Source organism: Nannobrachium achirus, assembly GCF_963921795.1.
Source record: "Nannobrachium achirus genome assembly, chromosome: 3".
Lineage (NCBI taxonomy): Eukaryota > Metazoa > Chordata > Actinopteri > Myctophiformes > Myctophidae > Nannobrachium > Nannobrachium achirus.
In genome coordinates this window covers 31648396-31660473 of record NC_137812.1, presented here as the reverse complement: position 1 = coordinate 31660473, position 12078 = coordinate 31648396, and the positions used below count along the sequence as shown (strand labels likewise).

Here is a 12078-nt window from a genome sequence, read left to right as displayed (position 1 = left end):
GTCACACAGGCTGCACTCAGTGGTTGTGGGAAGGCACAGGAAAGTTCTTTCCAAATTCAGCCAACACTCTAGCCTTTAGGGATTGTGAGAGATAGAGGAGAGATGGCGTCTGCTTGCGGTGACATGTACAACAGCCATGAGATAGAAGACCTCTGTGAGTATCTATCTGCACTATGGGTGTCTTGTGTGCCTGTGGGAGAGACAGACCATAGATCTGGAACAACTGGTTTGCATTAAGAGCGATCAAGAGAAGGCGTGATGATGTATCCTCTTCAGATAAGAAGCTCCCACTGGTTCAGTCTACTTTCATTCTTTATTTCACTTACGTAGCGCTTACTTCAACTGAACTAAACCTGTGCAGTTGTTTTGGAACGTTGTTTACTTTTCCCGAAAAACTGGTTCCTGATTTCAATCTGTCTTTTTTTTAAGCAGCACGCACGCACGCACACACAGAAAAACACACATGTCTTTAGTTGTTGTACACCATAAGTTGTAGCATTGTTTAATTCTGACGAACATGTTGATTTATGGAATTGTGTTAGAGAAAATGGCTGTGCTGAAAAATGCTGCAAGTCGAGTTTATGCAGGCCATTGATTAAAGCATTCTCTCTTTCTCTGACACCCCCCTCCCCTCCCCCGTCTCTCTCTCCTCCCATAACTCTCTTTCCCTTTCTATATCATGTCCTTGATGATAGTTGCCAGAGATAAGTAGTCCAGCTGGAAAGCTTCAGTGACTTAAGTTACAACACTTAGTTGGAATAGACACCATAGAAAAACACCTACAAGAGTTAGACCACAAACTTTGCAGTTTATCTTCTTAACGGCTGCTATTAGCAAACGTATTGCCTGTAACTGCAGCAAAGTGCTGATGAAAAAAGCAAACACTGTTGGGGTTATTGTAACCTTGGGGTGCAGTTTTGCTAAACGGGGGTCTAGCAAATTAACGTAGATGAATAGAGTGTCATATACAGGTTATTTATTATGCGTACAGCTCAGGCTACACGTGGTAATGTACATACTGTTTAAGTGCTTATAGGTCCCATTTCTAGGGATTTCCACTCAAGGTGGGAGGAGAGAGTAACGCGCGGAGGCTATACTAAAGCATGTCGGCATGAACCTTCAGCCGTGTTCTATCACTGTCTGCTCTGTACCAAGTCACACATGTGCTGTCTCCATTTGCACCACAGGGGAGCATAGCAGCCTCAGCAAAAAAACACAACAGGAAGTCAGTAACAGACCCGTGTCTTCCCTGAAGATAGCCTGACCCCACCAGATGTTCCTCTTTCGCTTTATCCCTTCTCTTCTTTTTTGAATGCTCTTCCCCATCCTCTTTTTCTCCCCAAGTACCCCTTCCACCCTTCACCTCCTTCCATTTTGTCCCCTCGACTCCCCTCCCTCCCTCCCTCCCTCATCCCTCCTACTTTCTATTCTGTCCTTCCTTCCTTCCGTCCCTACTTTGCTCTCATTTCACCCCCAGTGTCGATGAGTCACTCTGCACTAGAGATGGGACATTTTGCGAACGAATCGAGTCGATTGAACGGCTCTTTGAAATGAACGATGGGATCCGGTTTTGATGGGGGGGGGGGGGGGGGGCAGGGACTTCGCCAGTTTTCAACCAAGTCTGTGTTTTTTTAGTTAAGTAAAAGTATCAATACTGATATGTAGAAATACTCTGCCACATCGGATTTAAAATGTAGGCCTATACTTGAGTAAAAGTACAAAAGTAGCCTATTGGTACTGTATCAAAAGTACTCATTATGCAGAATGTCCCATTTCACAGGTTTTCCAATGAATAAAATGTAGAAAAAACATTAGAAGATAGCAGATCTACAAGCGTGCGACACATTGTCAGCTTGTAGATCGGCTATTTTCAAATAGCAGAAATGTTTATATGGCTGAAATGTATATAGGGTTGAAATGATTTGTAATTATAATCAAAATCTACAAAGTAACTAGCAACTAAAACGAGCCAGTCTTTTGAACGGAGATCCGGCTCACTTCAAAGAGCCATAAATCACATCTCTACTCATCGAGGTAACTCTCTGAAATCCTCTCCATATGTGTTCTTCCCTGATTGGGTGGCCTCCCACAATCAACCCTGACCTCTGGTCCAATCACAGAGCTCCCCTCTTGTGGGGTACGCCAGTCTCTAGTGGCTATTAGTCTCCCGTAACCTATCTGGCCCCGGCTGTGATTGTGATGGAACCTAGTGAAGGTTCCACCGGAAACAAAGCAGCCCTCATAACAGGCAAAGGAAAGCTATTCAGAGCAATATTTAGTTACATCAGAGCCTCGCAGGGTTGTTAGGGTTACTTTTAAAAAGGAATCCCCTACAGTTACAAGTTACTTGCAAAGAAAATGTAGTCAGTAACGTAATCTGATTATCACAATTTAAAAAGTAACTGCTAGTTACTTTCAGTTACTTTTGGATTACTGTTTAGCAAAACTCTCTTTAATTAAATAAAACAAGTTTTACCATTGATAACTAGACAAGAATATTGAGCCTATGAAATTAGGAAAAGGACAACAGAATTTTACTTAAACAAAGTGGCAGTACTTCACGTTGATTCGACTTGATTATTTTATTGTTTGGCGTTATAATTTATTTGTAAAATTGATGAGGGCAAGGGAGAATGTAATCCCACATGTAACCCCCATCATTCAGATCCGTTACTGTAATCCAGATTACACATTTTAAAATGTAACCTGAGACTTTACAAGTTACCAGTTTTTTGTAATCTGATTACGTAATCCCGTTACATGTAATCCGTTACTTAACAACCCTGGAGCCTCGTCATTTGATATGGATGACTTCTTAGCCAAATTGTTACCTGTTTTGGGTTTGTCACTGAGAGCGAGGAAACTCCTCTATCTGTCAAAGCTTGCTTTCTTCAGTATCATGGTTTGTGAACAGGATGAGCAAGGAGTTTGGTATAGAATCTTTGACCTATACGTAGAGCTCTTTGCCAACAGTTCTTGTACTTCTAACAGGCATACAAGTACTATGTCACAAGTCTGACCTATAGAGCTCTTTGCCAGCTGGTCTCCTGAACTCTATTAGGAAACATGCAGTTTTCCACGACTGGTGGAATTCAAACAATTTTGTAAATACGGAAATAACTTAATCGTACAGTTTGAAGTTAGATTGTACATGAGAATAGACCAATACACACGCATTCACACATGGACGGTCTCTCTCTCACATGGTCTCCCTCTCGCGCGAATGCATGCGCACGCATGCACGCACGCACGCACGCACGCACGCACGCACGCACGCGCGCACACACACACACACACACACACACACACACACACACACACACACACACACACACACACACACACACACACACACACACACTCACAGTGTCTCTGTGTCCTCCAAGGCACCGTAAATCACATCAAGTTGGAATCCTAATTTAAATTTACTTACCATTCAAGTCTAATCTCAGGGCATTTAGATGTTCAGTTTTGGGTATTTTTCAGTAAGCCTAATTAAATAACACATAAGACATTGGGCTTATTTGATCTCTAATTCACATGAGAGGAAACGTCTAATTCTGTCTCAACCATCTACTGTTCAGTATACAGTAGGTTCTTGAGTGTTATGCTGAGAGTGTTCTCTACAAAGTTTAAGAAAGTGCATTTCATATTCAATTAAAATTAGCAACACTTCAGTAACACTGCTACTATCCGTATAGTATTTCCTGGTTCACAAAAGGTCACAGTGATATGCAAAGCTACAGTACATGCACACTTTCTTAGAGTGTACTTTATGTAGACATTAGAACGAGAAGAAAAAACATCTTGCAATAAATGACATGCACGTGCACACACACACACACACACCCCTTCCCACGCATGCATGTGCGCACGCACACACACAGGTAAATTAAAGGAAACCACAGCCAAACGTTAAGATTCTGCTGCAGCTTTGAACAGGAAGGAAGCATTTGTGCTGAATGTTATGAAAACATGTCAGCACGCTGATGGAGGAAAAACATACAGGCAAATAATGAACCTCTCCACTGACACCATGCGCGCAGGGGGTAGGGGGGGACGGGGGGGATTAACACCTCCACTTTTTTTGGGTGGGGGGGATATCCCCTCCAGTGTTCAGGAGCTCTTTAAATTTTTAAAATCGCTTCATAATTGCCCGATCTATGAGGAATCAATCTGCAGTTTTGCTTTGCTTCATATAGATGCGTGATCGCTGATCGCGATGCGTCATGCCAATTTTGCCAAATAAGAAAAGAAAAAAAGCTCTCGAAGCACTATAGGCTATACATGGCATGTTGACAGCTTTTAAGTCTAAATATGTTTTTTTCGGACACACACATGTACAGTAGGCCTATGTGCTACAGTTCAAGGACATGCAGCAGCCGTCTGGCTGCCATTACCTAGGCGCTGAATTAAGTAATTAAACAGCCCTATTCTTTTACATCTCTGTCATTTTTGGTCTAATTTTACAAATGTAAATTTCTAAATAATAAATGAAATGTATTTATTATTACTGTACTCAATATCAAACTAAATCAGGTGGGATATGTTTTATTTCGTTTAATTAGGCTACTGGTTCCATCAGATTCCCTTTTTTTTTGGCAGGAGGCCGCCGTTCCGTAGCCTATTAATTAATAGGCCACTATGCGTCCATTGTTCACTCAACAAGGCCAGCCTATGTCACACTGACACGCTGGCATGAGATGAGAGAGACAAATAGATATGTGGACGTGACAAAAAAAAGTATTATATTAATATAGCCTTCTCTCTCTCTCTCTCTCTCTCTCTCTCTCTCTCTCTCTCTCTCTCTTTCTCGCCTTTTTTTCTCTATACGCAAACAATGTCGGTTCTAATAAAACAGACCTTATTGAGTGTGAGATATTTACAAGCATGATATCACTGTGATATGTGAATAAGCATTAGCCCCCCCATCCTCTGGTTTTATGCCAGTTAAATGGAATGACGGACAAGCTTCTGATTGGTGAATGTACCTACAGCGGTCATGCCATCGGTTTCCTCACACGTTTCCATGAAAACACACCCATGAATAAGCGTTATTCATGCGTCAAACGCGATCGTCGGCAGTCGGTATCTCCTTAGCACGGGCGTTAATTACCGCCTTCTTAATTGGGCCCTGAGTAGTTCTCATTTCAAGGCGTATTACTGCCCTCTAGAGGCACAGTCCCACCAGTGCAGTGCAGTCAGCTCAGCTCAGCTGTTCTGAATGAGTTTAATTAATGCAACGCGATAGTGACAAGCAGGCAGGCAGTGGCAGAAGGAGACCGTCATTGCAGGTGCTGGACCTGCTGCTGGTGTGTGTAGGCTAGTCTCACATCATTCTCAGTCAAAAAACCAAAAAACGATAACGTCGTTCTTTAAATCAAGCAACAATGTAAGTACCTTTGAACAGATGCATAATGGAAATGCAATTTCGTTTGTCAACACATTTTAAGTTACGTTTCCTCTTGTTACTGTGGGGGGGATACAGTAACAAGAAAAAAAAATGCCTTGAAATCTGCGTAAAACAACTGTGTAATTCAGCTCAAGTGGAGGGGATATGTCCCCCCCTCCTCGGGGCAAAAGTGGGGGGGATATCACCAAAAGTGGGGGGGATACCCCAAAAATTTTCGCGCGCGCTATGCGCGCGCACATACCTCCCAGATGTGTCCCCTTCACTTTTAAAATGCCTCCTGCGCCCCTGACTGACACACATCTTATTAACCATGTACTGTATCTACAGTATACCACTGGTGATAGATTATGATTAGAACAGGGATCTTCAACGTTTTCAGGCCAAGGACCCCTTAGTTGAGTGAGAGATGAAGCAGGGACCCCCCACAACTTTTTCATAGATTCCATATAGTTTCATTGTTTGACAGCACGATCATCAGTGTATTTTGGATTCATGTCAATTTGTGTTTTCAGATATTTAACCACTTAGTGTGCTCTTTTTCCCCTCTACACCAAAGCTCTTTGCCGAAAATAGCGCTGCGAGGCGTTGTGAGCTTGTAGATCTACTATTTTTGGCTAAAGTTGACACTAGGCTTCAAGTGGTTAATATAAAAAAGTAGAAAAAAAACTTTCTATCACTCAAAGATTTGGAGGACCCCCTGTAGTAACTCTGAGGACCCCCTAGGGGTCCCGGACCCCTGGTTGAAGACCCCTGGATTAGAATAACCGCTGGGATCAAGAAAGGTCTATCTATCTGTATACTCCTCATTTAGCCACTATAGATTGACTGCATTGCTATATCCATTCTATTGCGAACGTAGGTCACATTTAGTATGAAAACCTGCAACATATGTCTGTCTGTCCGTCCGTCCGTGCGTCACGCCTCATGTCACGCTCCATATATGGCCAAGACAGTTTTCAAGTGTAGTGTGACGCACCCATATATGGAGGTCCCTGATGTCATCAATATTAAGCCCATATCTGCTGGGAATGCCCATAATGGACATATTGTGACAGTCTCATGATAACCAGTGTGGTTGTTGCAAATGAATTCCGTCCTTTTATGCCCATATATGGAGTCTGAGATCCCTGATGTCATCAATGTTAAGCCTATATCTGGTTTCTACCGTGGTGCTGCTGCTAGTTATTTCGGTATCTGTGACACAGCACTCATCAAAACAAACACACATCCAGAGTAGGCCTAAACATTATACTGTAGATGCTGTTTTTGGGGGTTAACCATTCTGAACCTGGCGACGCATTGCAACGCAGCACATTGCAAGCTTGTAGGTCGATTACTTTGGCTAATGTATGTGTCGTACGATGAAGTACAGTATAGGGCTTAAGCGGTTAATGTTGTCAATAAAGAGCATAGGCCTACTAAAGAGGACTGCACCACAGACTGAGTTTCTTCAGACAGGCAGCTTTCAGCTTTTTCCGTGCTCACTGATGTTGTTTGTTTCAACCTACTAGCATGTTTGTTTTAAACACTTTAATCCTATGCTTAGTTGACCGTATTCCCGTGGGATACACTAAATATCTTGATGGAAAACAGCCAATCGACAAGTGTTCTTCTGATTCTAAATGTTCCTACTGAATAGGGATGCTATAGGGTTCAACTATTGTTTTAACAAGAATGCCAGTCAAATGGGAATGTCTGAATATCCTTCTATGTATTTTGAAGGCAGTGTCTTAGTACCATGTTCATAGCCTAACTGTTTTTGAGCAGTGCTTGCCGCTCCCAATAATACGTGGCTTTGTGTGTAGGTCCCTTTGCCCGTATAAATGGCCCTGGTTACATCGGACAATAAGTATTCATTCAGAATGAACTCATTCCGAACAGAGATTCAGACCCAACTGTTTACATGGAACCTGAATATAATAATATTCCGATTCAAATGGTATATTCCACCCATCCAGACCGAATTTTCCTTCAGTGGGGAAACGGTGTCCGGGCATTAAAATGCGCGTTGACAGTCACGTGTGCGTGGGGAGTCGAGTACCGCAATATAGTCAGTACCGCTCCAACACTTGAAGTTAATGGACAACATAAGAATTCATATACAGTAGCTTATTGAAATGAACTGCTCAAATGCACCGCTCACTTCAAACTGGGTTTTTTTCTTTTGGCTTTTCTGCCTTTATTGATAGTTTCAAGTCAAGATGGAGAGGCAGGAGGGAAAGAGAGACGGGGAGAGACGCGCAGCAAAGGTCGTCGGGCTATCAGAGCCTAAAGTGCTATAGGCCAGTGGTCCGGGCCAGCTTACCTGTTTTTGACTGAATACTGTCCAGTCTGTTAATGTAAACTAGCCCTTACCCGTTCAAAGATATGAGCTCCAAAATGATGTGCAGTGTGTGGGTTATGGGATGTGCACTGTGCACACAGTATATGAGGGATGGAAAGTAACTTTAACTGGTGCTTGCATGATGTAGGAGCATCAATGTAAGAAACCCGTTTCGTTTAATGGCTACAGAGATACTGTTCCCCCCCCCCCCCCCCCCCCCCCCCCCGCCTGCACACACACCCGCCTGCCTGCACACACACACACACACACACACACACACACACACACACACACACACACACACACACACACAGAGCTGGTTAAACATTTTGCCTCAAGCTAGATGCAGAATAGATGTGCCTCATGCTAGATGCAGAATTGATAGTAGATACACCATAAAAATGCTAATATACAGCATACGATTTGTGAAATTGACAAACGGGCTTCACAGTTATGTCAGGTGTGTTCATATGCTTATGGTGATGCGATTTCAGATCAATTGCTCCAGCCACCGAGGAGAAACGCTGTGACAGACAGACAGACACTCACTCACTCACTCACTCACTCACTCAGACATTCGCAAAATTATAGTATAGACTAGCCCTTACCCGTTCAAAGATATGAGCTCCGAAATGATGTGCAGTGTCTGGGTTATGGGATGTGGGATGAGGGATGAGGGATGGAAAGTAACTTTAACTGGTGCTTGCATGATAATATGTAGGATACGTTAATGGCTACAGAGATACTGTGGTCCCCCCCCCCCCCCCCCGCCCGCCCGCCCGCCCGCCTGCCCGCCTGCACACACACACACTCGCCCCCCCCCGTGTGTGTGTGTGTGTGTGTGTGTGTGGTCTGTGGGTTTGTGTGTGATTGTGCATGGCCTGAACAACAGCGCCCCTCCCTTAACATGTGTGGTCACAAAAGGTACTGTAGGCTAAATAGATATAGATACACCATAAAAATGCTATTATACAGCATACGATTTGTCGCAAAATTATAGTATAGATGGGTAGACATCATAAACATGACGTTATGTTTTTAATTGTGACAATGGTGACAGTCCACCTCCTGCTTTTGGCCAGCCTATGCATAAAATACTAAAGTAAATGTAGATATTTAAACTCATTGAGGATTCTATCATAGAACCTTTTTTTACCCTGTAAAACTGTAGGGCAGTCTGTCCATTAGTCATGGCTCTGAGTCAGCCATAACGGGATGGGTTCGAGGGAGTTGGAGGGACTGTGTGTGTGTGTGTGTGTGTGTGTGTGTGTGTGTGTGTGTGTGTGTGTGTGTGTGTGTGAGAGAGAGAGAGAGAGAGAGAGAGGACCCTGCAGGAAATAGTATTAAGGGAAGTGATGCGATGAGCAGTACTTTTCAGTCTCACACACACACACACACACACACACACACACACACACACACACACGCACACACACACACACACACACACACACACACACACACACACACACACACACACACACACACACACACACAACCATGCAGAGGATATTGCCTCTTTCCTCTTGTACAAATACACACAGCATGGAAGCAAACAAACAAATTCTAGTATTTCTCATTCAGTCACATTGAGTTTCAGATATGTTCAGATCAGTTATGTTATGCTGATAGCATGCAGTGCACACATACTGTGTACACACACACACACACACACACACACACACACACACACACACACACACACACACACACACACACACACACACACACACACACACTCTACTATCTACTTCTGCGTTCATTTAGCTTTAGCTGCATGCACATAGATAGTAGCACATATAGATTATTATTGCCTGCTACATACATGCACAATGCTCTCCTTTCACTTTCTATGAATGAGGGGTGTGGCCGCCCGAATGCCTGCTAGCCACTGGGGGGCTAGTCACATGACCCAGGCTGTGGGGGCGTGGCCACTACACCAGCAAGCAGACACAGCCCCTCCAGCTGGAAGTGTGATTGAGAGAGAGAGGAAGAGAGTGAGGGAGGAAGAGAAAGAGAAAAGAAAAGAACAGAACAGGGAAGGGCTGGGTGAGTTGTCTATTTTCATGTTTTGCAGTGTGTGACTGATCATGTTTTGGCCGTGTCTTTCTTCTGTGTGTTTCTCTCTCTCTCTCTCTGTTGCGCGCAGTGAGACATGACTGATTTCACTGAGCTCTAAAAGGGAGAAAGATGGATTGCTGTTCTTTTGGCTGCGTTTGCCTTGCGAGAAAGTTAGTTAGTTTGCCAGTTGTGTGAGTGAGTGTGTGTGTGTGCGTAGAGAGCTGAGAGGTATACGAGAGAGAGAGAGCGTGAGTCTTTTGGCAGGAGTTCTGAACACTTCTGAACACTTCTTAAACTCGTTCTCTCCCCCCACCCTTCTCCTCTCCTCTCCTCTCCTCTCTGTCTCCAGTTCCATTGTTCAGCTGTCTGGGAGAGTTTGGGGGGTCAGCTTCACCCCCTCTCTCTCACTCACTCCTTCTTCACTCCCTTATATCCTCCTCCTCCTCCTCCTCCTCCACCCCAGATCTTTTCTCCCCCCTGTTTTTCCATTGTGTCCTCAGCTCCACTTCATGCAAGTATAATCAATTTGGGAGCGTGTTGACCAATCAGAGAGTAACCCCGAGTCCATGTGTCTCCTCCCTTGGCCTTGCCTTTTCCTCTCAGCCTTTCAGTCCTCATATCAGGGAGAGTTTTTTTTTCCGCCTGACATTGATCCATTTGCAGTACTGGACTAGCCAGGCGTTTATCATGCCAAAGCATTTTTAACATTATTTGATTTTGGCAATCATCCTCGAGCATCTGAGCATTGTGGCCAAGTTCAAGGTCAGTTGAAGCATGTGGCCAGATTTCCTGTGTGGGATTGCTGATTGTCAGTGGGGCATGATTAATACGTTCTCCATCTGCTTTCTTCTTTTCAGTTGCTTTAACCGAACATGAAGTCTCATGTTTGTCTCATTCACCGACTGTAGTTTTCTTATTTTTAATTACTTTGTTTGTGCCTGTAAGGCAGCTTAGTATTTGTATCACACATCTTCCTTGTGTTCTGGTCATATGATCTTTGAGTTTGTTTAATTAACCCTGGCTTTTCCGAACAGCTGAAGTATAAAATGGGGCTTAAGTGGTTAATATTTGCATCGCTCCATAGTCCAAACATGGTTTCCAACCAGTATTATTGGCTAGAGTCTTGAGTTTCACTGCTCCACTTAGATCATCATCATATCATCATCACACAAGTCTTCCTCGGATGTTTTGATGTCATAACATTTGCATCGCTCCATATTCCAACCATGGTTTTCAAACAGTATTATTTATTGGCTAGAGTTGTCTTGAGTTTCACTGCTCCACTTACATCATCATCATATCATCATCACACAAGTCTTCCTCAGATGTTTTGATGTCAGAGATGTTCTTGATGTCCTGCCCGTGTTGTTGCCTTTGGACACTGACCAAACACATTCTGTATCTTTTATATTAGCTGTTTGAAGAGATGCACTTGGACTAATAGTAGGCAGCAAATATTAAACCCACATAAAATGCTTTATTTTTCTGGCACCAGAGGCAATAATGTAATTAACATTCACAAAGAAATGGGGGGAAAAGGATAATATTTACATTTATAGTAGGGCCAGTGTTCATTCCACTTTGATGCTAATATGCTGTGTCATCTTGTGGTCTGTTGTTTACCATAGAATGATTTGAACACTATTAATTATGTATTTGATTTACAATAACCTTCATTACAATATTGCTTCACAGTAGGGGAGAGTTAAAACTGAATCGGCCATTGTTTACTTACATGCTAATGGAATTAGTTGCAATTAAATCTCTATTGATAAACACTTCATTAGAATTGTTAAACCACAAGCGACCAACTGCACACAACTCAACTCAGCTTCAATATACAGTAGGTGCATGTCATGGCACGATTAGTCAAGGAACCATTCACATCAAAGGAAGGTTTCTATTTCTTGGCATTATAAACGGGAGATAAAACAAAAGTGGGCACTTAAATAAGAGTCTTAGTATTTAAGTTAAACATATTTGTTTCAGCATGAGAAACATGGATGGAACACTGTGTCCCAGGCTACCTCAACATAGTGAGGTCAATGCCTTGCTATGACCACTTAGACCCCCTGGTTGGTAGGCACATGCCCACACTGACTGTTCCTCGGAAATCGATTGTATAGTACAGTGGTTCTCAACCTTTTCAGGCAGAGACCCCCCCCCCCCCCAATCATATTTGAACTGGGGACCGCCCACCTTGACAAGCACTTGGAATCACTGTCATCAGGGGTATACCACTGGTATAATTATCCTACAGTTGGAGTATTATATAATGTGG

General features: G+C 43.2%; 1 protein-coding gene across 3 annotated transcripts in view; it reads left to right on the top strand.

The window, feature by feature from the left end:
• septin9b (septin 9b) overlaps window positions 1-12078 on the top strand; it is a gene marked incomplete at its 5' end in the record, with an annotated part of 109206 nt that overhangs the window by 53564 nt on the left and 43564 nt on the right. Inside the window, one exon of one of the 3 annotated variants that reach the window (XM_080721134.1) lies at window positions 28-154. The exons of the other annotated variants lie outside the window; for them this stretch is intronic. Coding sequence (XP_080577260.1) covers window positions 103-154 — 52 coding nt within the window. Of the gene's footprint in view, window positions 1-27; window positions 155-12078 lie in introns of those variants that run through there. 3 annotated transcript variants of the gene reach the window in all.